The 23,138-nt window shown below is 47.9% G+C and overlaps 1 protein-coding gene across 1 annotated transcript in view; it reads right to left on the reverse strand.

Moving 5' to 3' along the window:
- COL5A1 (collagen type V alpha 1 chain) overlaps nt 1–23,138 on the reverse strand; it is a 505,662-nt gene that overhangs the window by 258,033 nt on the left and 224,491 nt on the right. The window contains exon 24 of the mRNA XM_068102230.2: nt 6,258–6,302. Coding sequence (XP_067958331.1) covers nt 6,258–6,302 — 45 coding nt within the window. The remainder of the gene's footprint in view (nt 1–6,257; nt 6,303–23,138) is intronic.

Raw genomic sequence — 23,138 nt, forward strand, 5'->3', positions numbered from 1 at the left:
TGATGATGCCTTTTGGAGCTGTTGGGTACATGGTCCTGCGTTTTTGTTATTATATTGGAATTATATATGGAATTATTGGATATTATATTCGAACCCTGGTGTTGGGCTAGCGGCTAGGGTGCCGGCTTAGGATCCTAGGATCCTGGGTTCGAATCCCAGTCTGATCGCTGAATTAATGCCAGGGGGGTTGACTCAGCCTGTCATCCTTCCGAGGTCGGCTAATTGAGTACCAGTTCACTGGTAATTCCCTGTTTGTCGTAAAAAGGCGACAAAAAGGGTTGGCGTCAGGAAGGGCATCCGGCCGTAAAACATTGCTTCAAAAAGGGGACCAAAAAACAACAACAACCACGGTTCCCGAAAACGGCCAACCCCCGCTTTGCGGGGAAAAATGGCCTCTAAAGGTGGTTATGTAGCGGCTACCGCTGGGTTTTCACAATCGCCTTGCACCTATCAAGGACGCGGAGCGATCACCATGCCGGGCTCGTCCAGGACGCCCGGGCAGGCCCGCGCTCAACTTGCCAGGCCTCGGTCGGGACGCCCGGGCATGCCAGGCTCGCCCTCAACTTGCCAGGCTGCAGCCAGGATGCTGGGCCACGCCCCCTCTCGCCTTTCCTGGGCAAACGCTCCGGGATAATATGTATATATATTGCTGCCCGATAAACGGGCTTTTGAGAGTGCCTGAGTGTTTGGTTTGATTAAAGCAACTCGGATGAATTCCAGCTTTTTGTCGCGTCCATTCTTCCGATCGACGTGGGAGCCCCAGCTCCTTCATTGGTGACCTACCGACATGGACATGGCAGTCGCCCTTAAACTGCCTACCTTCTGGGAGGCTCACGCGGCGGTTTGGTCTGCACAGGCGGATTCCCTGTTCGCCCTGCGAGGCATCACGGCCGACGACACCCGCTTCCACCATGTGGTAGCAGCGCTCGGTTCGGCCACCGCGGCCCGTGCCCTGAGCCTCCTCGAGAGCCCGCCAGCCGCTGACAAATACGGCGCGATTAAGAAGCTTCTCCTCGACGCTTTCGTCCTCCCATCGGCGGAACGCGCACGGCGCCTGCTCGACCTGCCCGAGCTCGGCGACACGCGCCCTTCCGAGCGAATGGACTACATGCTTTCACTGCTCGGCGAGCACTCTCCGGCATTCCTGTTCCGGGAGCTGTTCCTCCGTCAGCTGCCTAACCCGGTACGCCTCGCCCTGGCAAGCACGACGATCACAGATCCCCGGGCCCTTGCCAGAGAAGCTGACAAGATCTCCGCCACAGGACAGCGCATCGCAGCGGCGACATGGGACCCACCGCCGTCCGACGCAACACCCATGGCGCCCGAGCACCCGGCACGGTCGACGACCGAACTGCCGACGCAATTGGCGGCCGCTACACCGAGCCGACCACCTCCAGCACGACGACCGGGGCCTCCACCTGACCAAGCGTGGTGTTACTATCATGCCAGGTTCGGACAGAAGGCCCGGACATGCCGACCCCCGTGCACCTTCGGCAGGCCGGGAAACGGCCGGGCCGGCGTTCATTACCAGCCATGAGCGCCGGCCACACGGGCAACTTACTGTTCATCACGGATAAAGCGTCCGGACGGCGCTTCCTGTGCGACACCGGCGCCCAACTGAGCGTCATACCCGCCTCTGACCAGGACAGGCAATCCGCGGTTTGCGGCCCCTCCTTGGTTGCGGCCAACGACCATCCGCACCTTCGGCCCGCGCAACGTCACCCTCTGCTTCGGCGGCCAACGCTTTGCTTGGACGTTTGTAACCGCAAACGTGCCCATGGCTCTGCTAGGCGCCGACTTCCTCTGCGCACACGGACTGCTGGTGGACGTCCAACGGCGTCGTTTAATCAACGCCGAAACCTTCAGCTCCCTGGTATGCACATTGAGCAGCTCCGCACCGACCGAGCTGGCATGCGCCGTCCCGGCGGCGAACGAGTTTGCTCGCCTGCTCACGGAGTTCCCAGCCCTCACGCGGCCGACGTTTTCGGCCGTCGCAGTACGGCATGGGATCGAGCACCACATACCAACCACGGGCCCGCCGGTCTACGCCAGGGCCCGCCGCCTCGACCCAGCCAAGCTCGCCGTGGCGAAGGCCGAATTCGACGCGTTGGAGCACCTCGGCATCGTGCGGCGCTCCGATAGCGCGTGGGCCTCGCCACTGCACATCGTGCCAAAGCCGGGGGGTGGGTGGCGCCCGTGTGGTGACTACCGCCGTCTCAATGACGCTACCACCCCCGACAGGTACCCGATCCCGCATATCCAAGACTTCTCCGCCCGTCTGGCGGGACGGGTCATTTTTTCGAAAATTGATCTCATACGGGGATATCACCAGGTACCTGTCAGGGCTGCCGACGTCCCTAAAACGGCAGTCATCACGCCGTTCGGCTTATTCGAATTCTTGCGGATGCCGTTTGGTCTCAAGAACGCGGCTCCGGCGTTCCAGCGCTTGATGGACGGCGTGCTGCGTGACCTGCCGTTCCTTTTCGTTTACCTGGACGACATCCTCGTCGCCAGCACGTCCCGGGCCGAGCACCTCCTCCACATTCGAACACTGTTCGGGCGCCTCAGCGAGCACGGCCTCATCGTCATCCCGGCCAAATGCCACTTCGGCACGACGGCCGTTGATTTTTTGGGCCACCACATCACCAAGAACGGGGCCGTGCCGCTGCCAACCAAGGTCGAGGCCATCACCACGTTCCCGCGTCCCCGCACCATAAAGGCCCTGCAGGAATTCCTGGGAATGGTGAATTTTTATCACCGCTTCGTGCCCCGCGCTGCTCAACCCATGCGGCCCCTCTACGAAGCCCTCCGGGGCAAGCCGGCCAAGCACGACATCGCCTGGTCCGCAGCAATGGATGCGGCCTTTCAAAGCTCAAAGAGGGCCCTCGCCGACGCAACACTGCTCGCTCACCCGGTGCTCAACGCTCCCATCGCCCTCACCACGGATGCCTCCGACTACGCGGTGGGCGCCGTACATGAGCAATGGGTGAACGGGGTTTGGCAGCCACTCGCTTTTTTCAGCCGGCAGCTCCGGCCGAACGAGCTCAAATACAGCACGTTTGACCGGGAGCTCCTCGGTCTACACCTGGCCGTCCGCCATTTCCGCCACCTCCTGGAGGCCCAACCTTTCACGGCGTTCGTCGACCACAAGCCGTTGGTTTACGCCATGGCCAAGGTCACGGAGCCGTGGTCGGCCCGCCAACAGCGCCACCTCTCCGCCGTGTCGGAGTTTACCACGGACATCCGGCACGTCGCCGCCAAAAACAACGCCATGGCCGACTGTCTTTCCCGGGCCAGCACGAACGCGGTCCACCTGGGCGTGGACTTTGCGCTTATGGCGGCGGACCAAACCACCGACACCACGGTGCAAGCCCTCCGGGCGGCGGACACGGGCCTCCGCCTGGCCGACATCCCCTTCGCGGACACTGTCCTGCTCTGCGACGTCTCCCAAGGCCAGCCTCGCCCCATCGTGCCCGTCACCTGGCAACGCCGCATCTTCGCCTCCCTCCACGGCCTTTCCCACCCGGGCCGGAAAGCTTCCCAGAAGCTGGTGTCGGCGCGATTCGTCTGGCACGGCCTTCGTCGGGACGTCCGCGATTGAACCAGCACCTGCACGGCCTGCCAACGGGCCAAGGTCCAGCGACACACCCAGGCCCCGCTGGCACCTTTCACCGTGCCCGAACGACGTTTCGACCACGTCAACGTGGATCTGGTGGGCCCCCTCCCCCCGTCACGGGGGTTCACACACCTGCTCACCATGGTGGACAGGACCATCAGGTGGCCGGAGGCCGTTCCCCTCGTCTCCACCACCACCGCCGACGTGGCGCAGGCTTTCATCGCCACCTGGGTCGCCCGCTTCGGCGCACCGGCGGACATCTCGTCAGACTGCGGACCACAGTTCACCTCCGAGCTGTGGGGCGCGGTCGCCCGCAACCTGGGGGTCAAGCTCCACCGTACTACGGCCTACCACCCCCAAGCAAACGGGTTGTGCGAGCGATTCCACCGCTCCATGAAGGCCGCGCTCATGGCCGGCCTTCAAGACGGCGGTTGGGCCGACCGGCTGCCGTGGGTCCTTTTGGGCCTCCGCATGGCCCCCAAGGAGGACCTCCAGGCATCCACCGCCGAGCTTGTCTATGGCCAGGCGCTACGCGTCCCGGGCGAATTCGTGCCCGACGCTACCAGTCCCTGGTCCGCAGCTCACCAGCGCTCGGACCTCCAGGAGGCCGCCCGACGGTTTGCCCCCGTGCCAACATCCCACCACGGTGACCCCCAGTCCTACGTCCCCCCAGCACTTCGCACAGCGGAGTATGTTTTTGTGCGTCACGACGCACATCGGGGGCCACTCCGGCCGCCGTACGACGGGCCGTTCCGGGTGCTGCGACGGGACGACAAGTCGTTCGTCATCGACATCGGCGGCAGGTCGGACCGGATTGCAGTGGACCGCCTCAAGCCGGCGCACGTGGACGTCGACCACCCACCACGGGTGGCCCTTCCGCCGCGGCGAGGCCGCCCCCCGTCCACGGTGCCCCCCACTCGACCGCCCACCACCACACCGGACCCCCTCCCACGACCCGCCAGGGGTCGCTTCGGCCGGGTCATCAGGACCCCCCTCAAATTGACCCTGCCGGTGCAAGTCGATTCTGGGGGGACGTGTGTAGCGGCTACCGCTGGGTTTTCACAATCGCCTTGCACCTATCAAGGACGCGGAGCGATCACCATGCCGGGCTCGTCCAGGACGCCCGGGCAGGCCCGCGCTCAACTTGCCAGGCCTCGGTCGGGACGCCCGGGCATGCCCGGGCATGCCCGGGCAGGCTCGCCCTCAACTTGCCAGGCCGCAGCCAGGATGCTGGGCCACGCCCCCTCTCGCCTTTCCTGGGCAAACGCTCCGGGATAATATGTATATATATTGCTGCCCGATAAACGGGCTTTTGAGAGTGCCTGAGTGTTTGGTTTGATTAAAGCAACTCCGATGAATTCCAGCTTTTTGTCGCGTCCATTCTTCTGATCGACGTGGGAGCCCCAGCTCCTTCAGTTATATATTGGAATCTCTTCCCACATACATCATATGCACCGAGATCACCTACATCTAAATCACCTTCCCAAATACATCACCTGAGGGGCAACCCTCCCTGTGTCTGTTGACCGGCTTGGAAGTAAAGTTTCAACAATGTCTGGGCTGTTTGACACAATGGTGTGCAAATCATGTTACCAAATATGCAATACGACCTTCTCGTGCAATACATTTCCACTTCACTGCATCAAAATCATTTCCGCTCTTGAACAACGGAAAACAGGTGAAAATGTATCTTAACGGAGGTGACTTTTATGTCATTTTGGTACTTGTAGTTTTAATGTAACACGTTTCAGGTGAATACGTTATGTAATTATGGACTGTTTTTAACGGTCAAAACAATGGCAGAATGAGCTCTAGCATGTGATTTTGATTTGTGGAGAAAAGATTCAAAAACCCAACTCGTTCATGGGAGTGAGTTTGGTTCAGGGGTGGCAGGTTGGCATGTAGGTACACAGACTTGTCTCTGAACTGTATATTCTGGGTTTCAATCTCAACCCAGCTATAAACTACCACCCTGGTGTTTCACAGACAGGGAGAGTCATCAATGTGTGTCGTTAAATGGACATCTCTCGGATGGACGTTAAACTTGGCATCCCATCTGCCAGCTTTAGTTGCTGGACCTTAATGATTCCATCGTGTCCTTCTCTAAGAGCAAGCGAGCTATCGCAGGCACCCTGAACGAGCTACAAATTCCTCTTCTAACCTACAGGGGGCACCCCATCAGCTGTATAGCTGTGTCACCGACAAATGATTGTACCCGCATCCATGGGCTGCATATGTAGGAAGAAGAGGAAGTTTGTTTTATACGAATGTGTAGGCAGTACGTAATCGAATGGTAGAAAGTGAGGGCAAAAACCGATTAGTATTTGCAAACACAATAAATTCATTGCCACAAAAATGAAATAACTTTGCTTCAATGTGAAGCTTGTGACGCACTTCCTGGTGCAGTTTGTGACTTAGCTGGAATAATGGTGACACCAATGTTTATTCTTTGAAGAAAGGCAATCTACTCATGGAAGAAAATTGCTTTATATAATTTGTCCGTTACAGAACTTCGTTTTGTGCATATTCTGATCCAAGATGCCCATTGATGTGATGCAGTCTCTTTTCCGTATCATAATGCATTTATTAAACAATTTTTATTATTCAGATCACCCTATACAGAGGAAACATTCCAACTCACCCTGTCACCAGGAATTCCAATTTGTCCTTGAGGGCCTGGGATTCCCTGTAAGAAATAAACACCATCACATGAATTGTAGCCACACAAGCACATATGTGTAACATTACAGGTTGCTTGGCAGCAAACTATTTAACTGATGAATAAATATTTGACAGCTAATCGATTACAAACTCGTTTTGCTGTCTGCATTGATACTAATGCCTAAGTCACACATAGGCGGATATTTTGGCGACTACTGGCGACTGCCGGCGATCAAGAATTTTCGGCGACTACTGGCGATTTCGGGCGGTCAAATATGGTCAGGCGGCAGTATGGCGACTGCAGGCGGCCACATTGCGACTGCATTGCGACGACGCCCCGAGTGGGATGGCGACTGTTGAAGATCGACGACGACTGCATTGCGGATGCACGGCGGCAGCGTGGCGACAGTCTGGCGGCTAGATTACGACCGATGGCGGATCGCGGCGACTGCATTGGGGCCGGGTGGCGGTTTACTCCGACGTCCGCAAGACTGCAATAAGACCGCCGGCGATTAGAGACGATTCACACAACTTTTAAAATCTTTATTTCTCTATTTTACATTACACTTTATTCATTTCAATGATGTATGACATGAAGCATAAAGATGTTTGATGTACAATAATAAAGTTAATAAAGATGTATCATTGTAATGTAATAATCAAACTTTTCTGCAGGGAGAGAGAATGGAAATAAAGTCCAACAAATTATTTCCACTGGTCCCAAGTCCCATAAATAAAGTTTCCAAAGGACCAAAGTCCCAAAAATAAAGTTCCCAAAAGTCCCAAGTCCAAACAATAAAGCCATATCCTTGTCGGCACCACAGGACCTCACTCCACGGAGACCCTCACACCATCCTGTCTTGCCATGGAATCGTGGTATGTCGTAATGCAGTCGCCAGGCAGTCGTATCTCTGTCGCCAGTGGCCGTAACTCGGCCGCCACTAGTCCTACTGCTGTTGTCGTCAGTCTCCCATAGCCGCAGGGGAGACGTGGCAGTTCTTCTGTAGTCGATATGCAGCCGCAACAGTGTCGGCCCGTAGTCGGGAAGATGCCGCAGGAAGGCCGTATGGCATTCGCATCTATGCCGTGCTAGCTGGTGGGGCGATTGCGGAAGACTATGAGCGACTGGGTTGCGGCCGCTTTACGCTCTTATTACGGATACCGACGACAGCATGGCGGTTCCATCACGACAGCATGGCGGATTTTTTTCGAGTGCGACTGAGCGCGCCGTTTTTAAACAGTTTTTAAAATATTTGGCCCCTTTGCGGCTCTTGCCGACTGCAGCCGACCTGGGGAGGATAACCACGACTACAGGCGACCGTCCATTACGGTTTCATTACGATTGTCGGTGGGTGGTGGCGATTTTTCCAGTCGCCAGTAGTCGCCGACAAATCCGCCTATTTGTGACTTAGGCATAAAGGAAGCGAGGATGGATGAGGAAGATAGACATGACAATGGTGCAGAGGACCTATAGTTTAGGATGCAAATGTCAAAGATTTAAAGGGTGGAACAGCACACTGTGGCGAACTCATTTTGGAAGGTACTAAAGGATCATTAAACAACACAAACAAGAGCAGATTCGATGGAGGGCTATTGCAAATCCCCACGCTTTCCACCTCGAGCAGATTTGAAAAATGACAAAAGAAATTCAACCAGGAATGACCCAAAATGAAATTTTGAATTAAAAATTTTCACCCCATTTGACCCCTGTGACCTTCAGCCCCCACTCCCTGAGGAATGAACCAGGGGTCGAATCCCAAAAAACCGTTACATACAGTCATGGCCAAAAATATTGGCACCCTTGCACTTTTTCCAAATAATTCACCTGTGGTGATTTGCATGTGCCTGCAATATAAAAATCACTCATTCAACCAGTTTGAATGGAGAAAATGAGTCATTCTGCTGTTTTGTGTCACTGTGTGTGCCACAATGAGAATGGAGAAAAGAAAGAAAACCAGAGAATTGTCTGAGGAGGTCAGACACAAGATTGTAGCCAAGCATGGACAATCTCAAGGCTAAAAGTCCATCTCCAGAGACCTTGATGTTCCTGTGTCCACCGTACGCAATTTATCAGGACATTTAAGGCCCATGGCATGTTAGCCAACCTCCCTGGACGTGGCCACAAGAGAAAACTTGATCGAAGATTGCAGTGAAGGATTGTTCCATTGGTGGAGAAAGCACCTCGATCAACTGCCAAACAGATTCAAGCTGACCTTCAGACACAAGGTACGACAGGTTCAACTCCTACCATCCGTTGCCAACTCATTGAAAGGGCTCTATGGTAGGAGACCCAGGAGGACCCAACTGCTGAGAGAGAGAGACATAAGAAAGCCCGACTGGAGTTTTTCCAAAACACACCTGAACAAGCCAAAATCCTTCTGGGAGAATATCTTGTGGACAGATGAGACCAAATTAGAGCTTTTTTGTAAAGCACATCATCTCTATGTTTACAGAAAACAAAATGAAGCCTGAAAAGAAAGGAACACCTTCCATACAGTCAAACATGGAGGAGGTTTAATGATGTTTTGGGGCTGCTGTGCTGCACTGGGTGCCTTGAATGTATGCATGGCATCATTAAATCAGGAGATTACCAAGATATTTTAGAGCGCAATGCTCAACCCAGTGTCAGAAAGCAGGATCTCTGTCGTAGGTAAAGGGTCTTGCAGCAGGACAATAACCCCAAACACACTTCAAAAGCACCCAGGAATGGTTCAAGACAAAACACTGGACTGTTCTGAAGTGGCCAGCAATTAGTCCAGATATAAATCCCATTGAACACCTGTGGGAGTGTGGGGGGATCTGAAAACAGCAGTTGGGAGAAGGCGCCCTTCAAATCTGGGAGAACTGGAGCAGTTTGCACAAGAAGAGTGGGCCAACCTGCCAGTAGAGAGGTGTAGGAAGCTCATTCATGGCAATAGGAAGTGCTTGACTGCAGTTATGTTGTCCAAAGGCTGTGCTACCAAATATTAAGTCGAGGGTGTCAATAATTTTGTCAATGCCATTTATTTTTATTTTCTGATTTAAAAGGATGTATTCAAGTTCTGAATCAAAAACAAAGGTTCTGTAATATTAACAGTTAAATAAAGAATTTTTGAGGCCAAATATTTTTTGTCAATTTCAACTTCATTTTCGAGAAAATTGTGAGTTATTCGAAAAAAGTGCAAGGGTGTCAATATTTTTGGCCACGACTGTATTCCATGTGTTGTCATTCCCCCAATGTTCAATGCATATTCAAAATTTCATTAAAAATGCTTCAAAATGTGCCGGTAATTGCATTTTAAATGGTGAAGCCACTTCAATATTTGGCTATGTCCTTCCCTCCATCTGCCCATCAAAAATCGCACCCATGTTCAAAGGAAGTGGTTCAGCTTGGCATTTTATTATGAATTGGGCAAAGCTGAGAAATGAATTAAACTCTTTAAAATTACCCTTTACAACCCCTTAGAATTAATGAAGCGTAATTCTAAAGGGTAATTCTAAAGTAATACTAAAGGGTAATTATAAAGTGTAATTCTAATGGGTAATTATAAATGGTAATTATAAATGGTAATTATAAAGGGTAATTATAAAGAGTAATTCTAAAGGGTAATTCTAAATGGTGATTATAAAAGGTAATTCTGAAGAGTAATTCCAAAGGGTAATTAAAAGGGTAATTATAAACGATAATTATAAAGGGTAATTCCAAAGAGTAATTCTAAAGGGTAATTATAAAGGGTAATTATAAATGGTAATTATAAAGAGTAATTCTAAAGAGTAATATAAACAATAATTCTAAAGAGTAATTCTAAAGGGTAATTATAAAGGGTAATTCTAAAGGGTAATTATAAAGGGTGATTATAAAAGGTAATTCTGAAGAGTAATTCTAAAGGGTAATTATAAAGGGTAATTATAAACGATAATTCTAAAGGGTAATTCTAAAGAGTAATTCTAAAGGGTATTGTTCATTTCTAGGCTTTGCCTGTTTCATATTAAAATGCCAAACTGCACCGCTTCCTTCAGACACGGGTGCAATTTTTTGGTATTTAACCTGTTGGTCTATTAACCTTTTGGTCAAAAAATATGCTGCTCTCGCACCTTCTTGCCATGTGGTGATCACAACTATCAGGTTCGGTGAATTTCTGCCCAACAATTTAGGAGGAGATGGCATGACGGATGAATCGCGATACTTATTTATTCTACATCCAACCAATGAAGCACCAGCGTGATAGATTATAGTCTGGAATTGGAACCACAATAGACAGCGCAATGGAATTGTACACTAGCTCAAAGCTATACTGAAAAATTCATGGTTATATTAAAGCCATTTCTTGTGAACGTTATGAGTTTGCAGCAACGAAGACCCCTCTGACTCAAATTTATTGGCAGGTGGTAAAATCAGGTTTAATAATTTAAAGTTTCAGGTTTATAAAGAATGTTTCAAAGTTCCAATTACATTATCATGAAATAATTGCTTGGAATATTTGTTGTTACCAACTGAACAATTGCCTCGTGTCTGTTGTGGAATTTTGTGGAATGAAATTTAATTGTCTTGGATGTCGTTTCATGGGATATATTCTCAGTCTGACTGACTATGAACTATTGGGACGATGCTTTACAGGCAGCGTGTTGCATCAGTAAGTGTGCCATCCGTGGACGTTAAACATCTCATCATGACGACTCGCAAAGAGTTGGCTATTGTGTGCAGACCTCCCTGGCCAAATTCCAAATTCCTGCTGCAACGTGCAGGCGTACAGCATCAGCAGCGCAGCTGTGCCACAGTAATGATGCAACCGGTGTGCTGAAGGCATCATCGATAACCCGTCAAATTCCCTGATAGTGTCGATTTGTTCATTTTATATTGTTGCTGCCAATCATGCAAATGTATATTGATGTTTACGAGACATCCTTGTATTTTAATGCAATGTGGCAGATATTATAATGAGTATTTTGCCTCAAGATTTATTGAGAAAGGGCAAAAGTAGCATCAAAACTAACAACTGCTTCTCATGGGAGCGAAGAGGTTGGTGAACATAGTTAGTACAGAGAGAGTTAAGACAAAAATAAAAAGTGTAAATGTAGATGAAACTCCAGAACTGAATAGCTTTGACATCCACGGATACTTAAGGTCCGAGGAGATGTGAGTAGAGTCAGGAAGAGCAAGATTAGCACACCACAGCCCTCCCCCACCACCCCCCCACCCCCATCCCCAACCTCCTTTTGCTCTTTACAGAACCATTTCCATTGGAAATTGTCCACTATAGCATCAACCGAAGAGGCCTCATCTGGAGCAAGTGTTCAGTATGCCGAACATATAACCTGGGCTGAGGAAGTGAATAAATTGGAAATGTAACAACAATATTTGAGAAAGGATCAAGGGAAGCAGCAGGAAAGGTCAGTACATGAAGCTGCAATTAAAGGAAAACCATTTTAAACCACACTGAGAGATGTAGTAATGGAGTTAAATATTCATATAGTGTTTGTCCAGAAGTTTATAAAAGTTAGAGAAATTTAACAAATTTGCTTGAATTTTTTGAACAGATAACTAAACTATATTGGTGGATAATACTGGTAGTGTATTCGATTTGCTTTATCGAAATTTCCAGAAGCATACTCCATGATACTTTATTGGAGGAGACTTTAATCAAAAGTAGCATGGAGTTGCTGGAGTACCACTCTACATGCTTACATTCCTCTCTTCTCCTATTCTTCTCCTCTTCCTCCTCCTCTTCCATTTATAACGAGTGAGGTCCAATGGGACCAAGCTTCTGCCCTGCCTTGACCACGATATGCTTCTGCTTCCCCCTGTCCTCATCCAACTCTCTCCACCCTCCAATCGCCCAAACCTTACTGATTTTCCCTCTTCAAAAAATCCTCTCATCTCATCGCAGTCTACCTCTTTTGCTCCTACCTTTCTCCTTCAACCTATCCGCTCTCTTTGCCATTCTCTCTTTCACCATCCGCACCAAGTTCCCAGCGCATCTCAGCTGGCATTTCACAATTTTCCCTTCAACTGCAGCTGGCATCTCCCCATTTCACCAATCTCCACCAAGTTCACGTTCCTCTCCACAAAACACGGTAGCTCCAGCTCGCCGTTGATTCTTTCCCAGTTCAACAGCTCTTTGAAATATCCTTCCCACACCTTCAATACCTCCCCCTTATCTGTCACTGGTCTCCCACTATCATCATTAATCACCGCCCCCTCCCCCAATTCCAATTCATGGCCTTGCTATCCTCATCCCGGTTACGAGCCAATTTATAGATAATCTTCTTCCTACCACCCTCTTCCAACTTGTTGTACACCTCTTCCATATCTTTCCTCATCTTATCCACAGCTCTCCTTGCTGCTTTCCTCCTTTGTCCATGCAGATGCAGCAAACCTGCATCTGGTTGCCTCCTTATATCCTTGATCTCTTCTATTCTCTTCCAAAACCTCCTTTTCACCAACTGCTTTCGCGACTTCCCCTGTCCACCATACCTGGTTTATATCCCACGACAATGCACCTTTTCCTGACATCCTTCCACACAACACTTTTGCAATTCCCCTAAATGCCTCTTCCGCACTTTTTCAACTCTTCCTCCAAACCTACTGCTTTTTCGTTAAGTTTGTCCTACCTAGCCGTCACCCTTACCTCCAAATCTTCCCCATCACCCATCTCTTTCAAACCTACCCCCTTGCCCCTCCCCTCCAAATCTTCCGCATCACCCATCCCTTTCAAATCTTCCCCCTTGCCCCTCCCCTCCAAATCCTTCCCATCACCCATCCCTTTCACATCTCCCCCCTTGCCCCTTCCCTCCTAAACTCCCCCCACACCCCTCCCCTCCGAGACTCCCCTCTCACCCATCCTCCTCAAAGCGTCCTCCCCGCTTCTTCCCCCTTCCAACTTTCACCTTCATCTCCCCCAACCTTCTGCCTCGCTCTTCCCCCTCCCCAAATAACACCTCACTGTGCCTCACCCAATCACCATCAAACCTTTTGTCCGCCCAATCCTTCCCTTTCTCCAAGCTATGCTGAAATCTCTGACACACGTTCAACAGCTCTCCCGACCTCTTCCTCCTCTTCCACATCTTACCCTACCCCTCCACCCCCCCCCCCCTTTCTGTATCCGATGCTCCCCCTTCCTCTTCATTAACGGTATGGACCTCAAACATCCGGGGCCTTCGCTCAAATTTGACTGATCTCTCCATACGGGTTGCTTCTGACAAACCAGACGTGATATGCTTAACAGAAACTTCCCTCCTTCATGATGTCCCTCATTCCTTGGTATCTCTCCCAGGTTACTCCCTCCTCCGGTATGATAGACCTGAGCCTCGTCCTGGAGGTGGGGTTGCTATCTTTATAAAAAAAACTCTCTTCCTCACTTGCCCTGCACTGCCCTCTCTCCACCTCACCCCCAGGAATACCTATGGCTACGGCTTCCCCTTCGCTCCCACCTCTTGTTCATATGTGTGTTGTACCGTCCACCAAACAGCGATGACTCCATCTACATCTCGCTGTCTGATAATATGGACAAACTTCTATCTACCCATCCCAACTCTCTCTTCCTCATATGTGGTGATTTCAATTGTCACCATGCCAGTTGGCTGGGTGTGGGTACCTCTCTCACCAGCCATGGCTCCTCAGCAAAGGACTTCTGCAACTCACTGGGACTAACACAATCTGTCAATTTCCCGACCCGGATCTCAGTCAACGGAGCATCTTCTCTTCTGGACTTGGTTATGACTAACTTCCCTGAAAATGTCTGCTGCTCTTCTTCTGCTCCAATCGGCTCATCTGATCATGTGCTTCTTAAAGTGGACATCTCTCTGACCATTCTCAGAGAGCCTCCTCAGCGTCGGCGAGTCTGGCATTTCACTCAGGCCAACTGGCACAGTCTTCAAGCAGCCACAATCATCTGGACTGGTCTCCCATTTCTACCGCCTCTGACATCAACTCATCCTGGGAATTCTTCCAAAGTAAATTGCTCTCTCTCTCATGCACAGATTTATCCCATCTCGTCTTCAGTTGTCATACCCTTCCTACCATCCCTGGTACACGGCATCTTGTGGTGAGGATGTTGCCCAGAAACAACTTGCCTTCGTCTCCTGGAAAGCAAATCCAATGGAAGGAAATCTCATTTCCTTTCACAAAGCCCGAAACAAGTGTGTGCCCACCCTCAGGAGAGCCAGGAAACGATATCTCTCCATTCTCAAGGCCGAACTCTCTTATCTGTCTCCCTCTTCCAAATCCTGGTGGCATCTGGTCAAATCTGTTTCTGGTGTTTGTTCCCCCTCCATCCCCTCCCTCACCTCAAACGACTACACAGCTGACTCCACACGTGAAAAAGCTGAATGCCTCAACTCTGTGTTTGCCTCTAAATCTTGTGTCCCAAACCCATCCCTCTCTGTACCCACCGTACCCAGTCGTACCCAGCTGCTCCTGGACTCTGTGTCCTTTCCTCCTGACAAGGTGGAAAAGTTTCTGTCAACCCTCGACTCTGATTCTGCAACTGGACCTGACGGCATCAGCCCACAGGTCGTAAAATCCTGTTCTTCCGCTCTTTCACTTCCTCTCTGTGTTCTCTTCACCCTCTCTTTTGCTCAAGGTCATCTGCCATCTGCTTGGAAATCAGCCAACATCACCGCTTTGCACAAAAAAGGTGCAAAAACAGATCCTAGCAACTACAGACCAATCAGCCTTCTCCCAATTATCAGCAAAGTCATGGAATCCATCATTGCTTCGGATATGAAATCTTTCCTCTTCTCCAATGGCTTGATCTCTGATCATCAATTTGGTTTCAGACCAGGTCACTCTACTCTGGACATCCTGCTTCTGCTTTCTCAACAATGGATGGAGGTCCTCAATGCCAAACAGGAAATTAGAGTTGTCTCCCTTGACATATCACGTGCCTTCAATACGATCTGGCACCCCGCTCTGCTCACAAAACTCTCCTCCTTTGGTATCCATGGAAATCTCCACGCATGGCTGGCGGACTGCCTCTCAAGTCGAAGTCAACGTGTGGCCCTGAATGGGTTTCTCTCATCTCCTCTTCCTGTTCAGGCTGGAGTTCCCCAAGGCAGTGTTCTGGGCGCTGTGCTTTTTTCTGGTCTTCATCAATGATCTGGCTTAGCGGTTAGGGTGCCGGCTTGGGATCCGAGGCTCCTGGGTTCGAATCCCAGTCGATCGCTGAATTAACGCCGGGGGGGTTGACTCAGCCTGTCATCCTTCCGAGGTCGGCAAATTGAGTACCAGCTTGCTGGGATGAATGATCACGGTGTGTACCCCGATTCAGAATAGGCACACTGTATCCCTGCGCATCGTAAGAGCGTGACCAAGGGTTGGCGTCAGGAAGGGCATCCGGCCATAAAAACATTGCCTCAAACAGGGAAACATGATTGTCATGGGGCCCGCAAGGCTAACCCCCACTCTAGTGGGGAAAAATGGCCTTAAAACGATCATTCATTCATTCATTCATTCATCAATGATCTCTCTGACTTTCTTGAGAATCCGCTATATCTCTTTGCTGATGACTCTCCTCTCTGTCGCTCCATTCCTCATCCCTCAGATCGGCAGTCTGCAGCCTCCTCACTCTCTGCAGACCTGGACAAAACACAGACTGGGCAAGCAAGTGGAACATGTCTTTAAATCCTGACAAATCTCACAGTCTTACGATGTCTCTCCAAAAAGACCGACTGGACAACCCTCCCATCCACTTTTTGAATAATCCTCTCCAAGAAGTTCTGTCACTCAAGCTTTTGGGTCTCACTACCTGCCATGACCTTTCGTGGGAAAACCACATTTCAAATCTGGCCTCCAAAGCCAGTCGCCGACAGGGCATCCTCCGTCGTGCAAAGTCCTTCCTTGGCACACCTGAGCTCCTCACCACATACAAGGCTTTCATCCGCAGCTCAATGGAATACTGCTCTCGGCTCTGGGCTGGTGCTCCTGCCTCACACCTAGCTCGTCTTCACGCTGTTGAAACCAAAGCGTTCAGAATCATTGGAATCTCCCGCGATGAAGCTAACTCCGAGGGCCTTTCACTCACTCACCGCAGGCAGGTTGGTGGTCTTTCCGTCTTCTACCGACTCCTCTCCGGCCTTGCCCCCCCCCCCAGCTCTCTCTGGGCTCTGTCCCCCAAATATTCCTACAGGTCGCACAAGATCTGCCTGCAACCCTCTTATGGTTAAACTGCCAAAATCAAGACTCTCTGCTCACCTTCACTCCTTCATTCCTCTTTTTTCCCGCCTCGAGAACAAGCTCCCTCACTCTTTTCAATCCCACTCCTCCCTCCAGGTCTTTAAAACATCTTTTCACCACCATCTCTTATCTTCCCCCATCCAAAACCTTGATCTTTTCTACCCCCGCTTGTTACATCTCAAATCCACTTTTTTGAAATACCAACTTCTTTCCTGGAAATCCTTGGTGTCCTTGTGTTTTATACTTCTCCCACCCTCCCCCCCCCCCCCCTTCCCACGCCTCCTCCCCCCAAGCCCTCTCCCTCCCACACATCTCCCGATGTCCCTGCTCTCAAATGTTGTGTTTGTGTGCTTCCCCTTCTCTCCCCATCTTGTCTACCGCCCCTCTTTTTATATATTTTGTTCAGGGGTCCCAGCCCTCCTATTTTTCCTATTTATTCCTACTTTTTAATAGGATCCTATAAATCTCCTATTTTTTGGTGGAAATTCCTATTTTTCCTATTTTTTAACCCTCAATGTTCCAAAATTTAAATTGATATATTAATTAGTAGAATTTCTGTATCTAAGCGTCAGAACAGACATTCCTATACCAATCGTCAGCCATGGAATTGCTTTCTGGGTCCATAATCGCAAGACAAATTTCCAAAACGACTTTAAGCTCAAATCCCCGAAGAACATATGTCTCTTTGTCTTTTTCTCGAAAACCGTTTGTTCGATCGATTTCACAAGTGGTGAGTGCATTTTTGAGGACTCAACAAAGTGCAGTGTTGAGGAAAAATTGAGTATGCAGTGATGACGTCACAAATAAATACTGTACGAAGTGGAGGCATGTCGTTTACACCATGGTGTAAAGTACGTGTTGTTATTGATCTCGACTGGAAATGATATGTATATCTTATGTATATTATGTTATTGTTATTTTTGACTTTGTCCTAATATTAAGTATATCCTTCCAAACAATTGTTTTACCTTTATGATTCGTGCTTCATGCTATTCAGTAACAGAATTATAAAAGATAAAATGAGATGAAAATAATATAACTATGTTTATCACGCATTTCTCTTGGATTATCTCATATACTTTGTGAAGAATGACTGAATGATACCTTGACCATTATCATTGTCCTTTGTCTTATTTCAAAAGTTCAGCTGAGCTCAATTTTTAAGGTTTGTACTTTACTTAGAGTAACAAAACCAACTGTGAACTTTGCGGTTATTCAGTTATCACTAACAACCTTTCCCTAAAGATTCTACCTGAAATTGAACTTTTCTACTAATTTGCTAAACATTGACATTTGATACTACATGTTTAACTCAATCTTTCGCTTATTACAATGAGATTGTATTTTGCCTAAAACTAATAGTATTTGGCAAAGAACTAATTCAATCGACAATTCACACATTTCATCATTTAATTGCAGATAATAAAGAAGGACCACGACACAAAATAGGGATTACAACTTAATTCTGTATACTTTCGTGTGGTAGTTGCATATTCAGCTTTTAACAAAATTACAGTAGAATTAAAATGTACATACGCAATGCTGCACAATAGGTAATGCAAGCAATGTAGGACAATAAAAAAACAAACAAACAAAAAACAATAAAGACTGTTAAAGTCTTGTTGTTTCATAATCTTCTGAAGATAGTACAACAACAATACCAAAGATACATAATTGAATTGTCATCGCTTAGCTTGAACTCAGATTAGTGTTCAAGCTATTCAGCAGTGGAGAAAATGCAATTATCGGGTGGTAAACATGTTAGGACATGTTATTTATCATCTTTCTTGTTTCAGGTATAATCTGCAGACCGGTAAGAAATTTGTTGATTTGCCTTTAAATTACTTTGTTTGTTCTCATTATTTTACTAACTTATGTTTCAGTTTTGAAAAAAAAAACTGTTTGGTTCACAGTTCTTTCCACTTCATGCGTTAACAGGTTAGGATTTTCTATGCTAATTCATTTAATCTTATCTCATATTTGTTTTCTTTTTGACAGGTATACTCCCAGCAGTATAATGCCTGGTGGGAGAACTAAATTTAACCCAGAGTGGTTGAAAAGTGGACATGGATGTAGGCTTTCTGACTGGTGTCAGCCTAGCAAGTCCTCAGTGTTCTCAGCTTACTGCTCGTTGTGCCATTCGGAAGTGAGGTGTGACAATCAGGGTGTGAAACAACTGACACAACATGCCCAAAACAAAGGGCACCTGAAGCGTGCGAAGGAACTGCTGGGTGGGTCACAGACGTTGCTGACATTCGTTCAACCATCAACTTCATCTGCTTCAGCATCAGGGTCAGCTTCTACAGATGAGCCAAGTCGTGCAGCTTTAGTCTGTATGTCCAAAAAAGACGCTATTACAAAAGCAGAACTTCTATGGACATTGAAAGTTGTTCGTTCGAATCTGAGCTACTCTTCCTGTGACGGTTTGAAGGATCTTCTGCAGGCAATGTTTCCTGGTGTTATCCCGGATGGTTTCTCAATGAGCTCATCGAAAGTTTCATATCTCATTAGCGAAGCCACAGGTCCTTATTTTCAGGACATGATAGTCACTGATGTTAAGAATTCAGCTTCTGGCTTCAGCCTCATGTATGATGAAACCACCAATAAACAGAACTTGAAGCAACTAGAAATCCGTGTACGGTATTGGTCTGATGCCGAGGAACAGATATTAGTATTTCACCTCAAAACTTACCTCATGGGTCATGCAACTGGAGAAGATTTGTCCAGGAAAATAATCTCTGCCTTGGATGAATCGAAACTGCAGCTTCAGGATATTATCATGCTCGGCAGTGATGGGCCTAATGTGAGCACCACTGTGTGGAGACAGATTGACAAAGCCATTCTCGACAACAGGGGCCCTGGTCTCCTTGATGTAGGGACATGTACTCTCCATACAGTACACAATGCTTTTGCCAAAGGACTTGCAGAGTACTGTGGAAACCTAACTCAGCTTGCAGTGGACATTTTCTACTGGTTCAAAGGCTCTGCTGCTAGATCTGTTGATTTTCAAGACATTCAGCATAAATTGGGTGCTGTTCCAAAAAAGCCTTTGAAGCATGTCGAGTGCAGGTGGTTGACACTGGGACCTGCAGTGGAGCGGCTGATAGAGATCTGGGAATCTCTCAAAGAGTATTTCTTGGTATTTCTTCCAAAGCAGCAGCCAAAGGACATGTTTAAACCCAGGTACAAAAGAATCAAAACAGAACTACAGCGACCGGAAATAAAAGCTCAACTGCATTTCCTGAAGTTCTTGGCAGCAACATTTGCAGAGTTCCTCACCTTCTTCCAGTCAGAGCAACCACTTGTGCACATTCTATATGACAAACTCCATGACCTGCTCAAAAAACTGATCAGAAGAATTATGAAGACTCCTTCAGTTGATGCTGTGAAAGACATCTCAAACCTTGATGTTTCCATTGTTGCAAACCAGCTGGAGAATGAATCCATGGGTGTGGGAGAGGATACCCGACGGTGTATCGCTAAGTTGAAAGTCTCTGAGAGGGAAAGGATGTATCTTGGGATGAGGAAGTGCTACCAGGCAGCCATAGTACACCTACAAAAGAAGCTTCCATTGACAAACAAAATCCTGAAGAATGCCAGATGTCTGCAGCCACAAAACAGGACTGCTGCATGGTCTCTTGAATCAGCCAAGAGCCTGTCCAGACAGCTGAAGAGGAATATTGACAGTGACAGCATTGCAGATGAATGGAAGGTGTACCAAGAGGAAGCCATTCCTACTGACTGGTCCCAGGAAACACAGGAGAATGAAGAAGAAGTCTGCATGAAGAGAGTGGACAGTTACTGGGGAAAAGTGTTGGCTTTAAAAGGCTGTACGGGAAACTGTAAATTCCCCCAAGTGAGACAAATGATAAGGATTGTCCTTGCACTGTCTCACGGAAACAGTGACGTGGAACGCGCGTTCTCAATCAGTGGGAAAAGTGTCACCAAGGAGAGAGTTAGTCTGAGCGAGGCATCAATCAATGGTCTCCGTGCAACAATGGATGGCATGAGATTGTATGGTGACCGGCCCGAAATGGTCCCAGTCACAAAGGGACTCCTCTCGTTAGGACGTTCTGCTCACATGCACTATATGCAGAGACTTGAAGAAGAACGAAAAGCCAAGGAAGATGAACAGAAAGCCAGGGAGAAAACCAGGCAAGAGAAAGAAGAAAGAGAGAGAACAGCTAAGATTGCTGTAGAGAAGGCAGCGGAGCTGTCTTGTAAGAGCGAGGACTTGAAGAAAACAGAGAAATCTCTGGCAGCAAAAGAGTCATCTCAGCAGATGTCACTGACTGTTAGCAACAGTCTGCTTGATCAAGCAAATAAAAAGCTTAAGGTGGCGCTTAAGAAAGGTGACATGACTGAAATTGCAGTAGCTCAGGCCATGCTTGAGTCTGCTCAGAAAAAGATTCAAGAGACACAGACTCGTATGGTGGAAACCAGGGAGGCGCAGAGAAAAGTGGAGAAGAAAAAGCAGACTTTGATAGAGTCCATGGTGGCTGCCAAAAAGAAGAAGTCATAGTTTTTGTTGTCGATGTTAAGATGGGTGGGCCCAAGTTCATTGGGGGTGTGTCCATGCCCATACATGTACATGTATTTGCATAAATCTTGCAGCAATAAAGCTACCGATGTTGTTCCAATGCTGAAATCTGTGCTATTACTTCCTAGTTTTTTCCTATTAAACTCCTATTTTTTGTGATCAGAATTCCTATTTTTCCTATTATTTTGTCAATCAGTGGCTGGGACCCCTGTTTGTTTGTCTGTTTGATTTTCTTTGTGTGATAAATGTTAGCTCTTTCACGAGCCTCGATTCTGTATACAAAAAAAAAAAAAACCCTCTCTTTCTACTTTACAGTGACGTTTCACCTACACTTCCCCCACCTAATAACCTTCGCGACCCCTGCTCTTTACCTCCCTCCTTTTCTTCATCCTTATCACAAACACCACAGGCTTGTGCTGGGAGGTAACATGCTCTCCCGCAACTGCATTGCAATCCTCCACAGCTGTCGCTTCCTTACCACCACCAAATCCAAATCTGTTCTATGCTGTCCACTGGACTAGAGGTAATCTTGTAGTTTTACAGCTTGAACCAGCTATGGCCAACCCATTCCATGACACCAGCTCTAACAGCTCTTGACCCTCTCCATTCCTTCCTCCCCAACCAAATTTACCAATACATTCCTCTTCACTCAGCGCCACAACTCTCACATGCGTGTTAAAGTCCCTCACAATGCACAGCATCGCCTACAGCTCAACCATTCCCATCATCCTCTCCAGTGCGTCTCTGAATTCCATCTTCTTCACCACAGTCCTTCCTGTTTGTGGATAATATACCGACATAACACATATATAATTGGCCTTTGCATCACCACCCATGCCATAACTATCTGTCCCTCAATAATAATAATAATAATAAGAACGAGAACTGCCACATTATAACTGCTGGCAGTGATGACCGGTTTCCTCCACCTTCCCGCTTTGATACAACCCCGCTTTGATACAACCCCGCTTTGATACAACCCCGTTTTCATCGGACACGCTTTGATAAAAACCCGCTTTGATACAACCTTGCTTTCATACAACCCCACTTTCATCATAATTAAACCTACACCGAAAAGTCACATGGCTGGAGAAGATAAAATGTCGGGTTCCTTCTTCTTCACACAATAACAACTTCTACATTTCCAACCGTCCACGCAATCATGTTGAAATTTTTAACACTTGTTCCACTTGGCGACATCTACATTCGTGTAAAGTTTCACGTTGATAAATCAAGTGGTTCAAGACAAATTATTTTTAAAATATGTCCATTCAATTATGTATGGCTGCCAAACCAAACAAACAATCATGTTGAAACTTTATACACTTATTCCACTTGACGCCTTCTATATGACTTTAAAGATTCACGCCGATCAATGAAGCGGTTCAGTTGATACATGGTTTTTAAGATTCCCATTGAATTTTTATCACTGCCAAACCATGTGACCTATCACAATTCCAAAAAGGTCATTTTAGCACTCAGACATGGGGAACACATGTGTGAAGTTTCCACTCGATATGATCAAAAGTGAGGGAGGAGGTAGGTTTTAAAGGTTTATGCTTCAAAAAATTATAGCTCCCAAACCATGTGACCTACGACGTCAGCAACCGCAAAACTTTTGTTTGTCATGGGTATGCGGTCATGCTTGTAAAGTTTGGCCTCGATCTCTTCAGCCGTTTTGGAGAAAACGGGTTTTTGGGCTTTACTCTTAAAACAATATGGCGGCCGAACCACGTGACCTATGACGTCATTCTTTTAAAAAGTACCCCATAAATTTATCCCTAGATGATGTTCAAGAAATTTCATCCTGATCGGATGAAGTTTTGTCCTTGTCAAATTATGACGTCATAATGGAGGCACATATGACATTATCATTCACATGGTTTATGCTTCATGGAGAGTTCTTCACAATGAGACATGTCTCAATTTCTTCTGTGCAGCGCTTTTTGAGATATAGATGTGCAAAGTTTTACGATTTTTACAAGATGGCGCCTGTACCACGTGACCTGTTACGTCATAATTACCATTAACAGATTCTACAGGCCGACGCACTCCTATGGTGAAAATTTCCAGTCCATCAGTCCAACGACTGCAGAGAAAATTATTTTTAAAGGAAATAAATTCAAAAAATAGGCAGTGGCTCAATCATTCACATGGCCTGAGAAGAA

Source organism: Myxine glutinosa, chromosome 13 (assembly GCF_964187855.1).
Source record: "Myxine glutinosa chromosome 13, kmMyxGlut1.1, whole genome shotgun sequence".
NCBI classification, from domain to species: Eukaryota; Metazoa; Chordata; class Myxini; order Myxiniformes; family Myxinidae; genus Myxine; species Myxine glutinosa.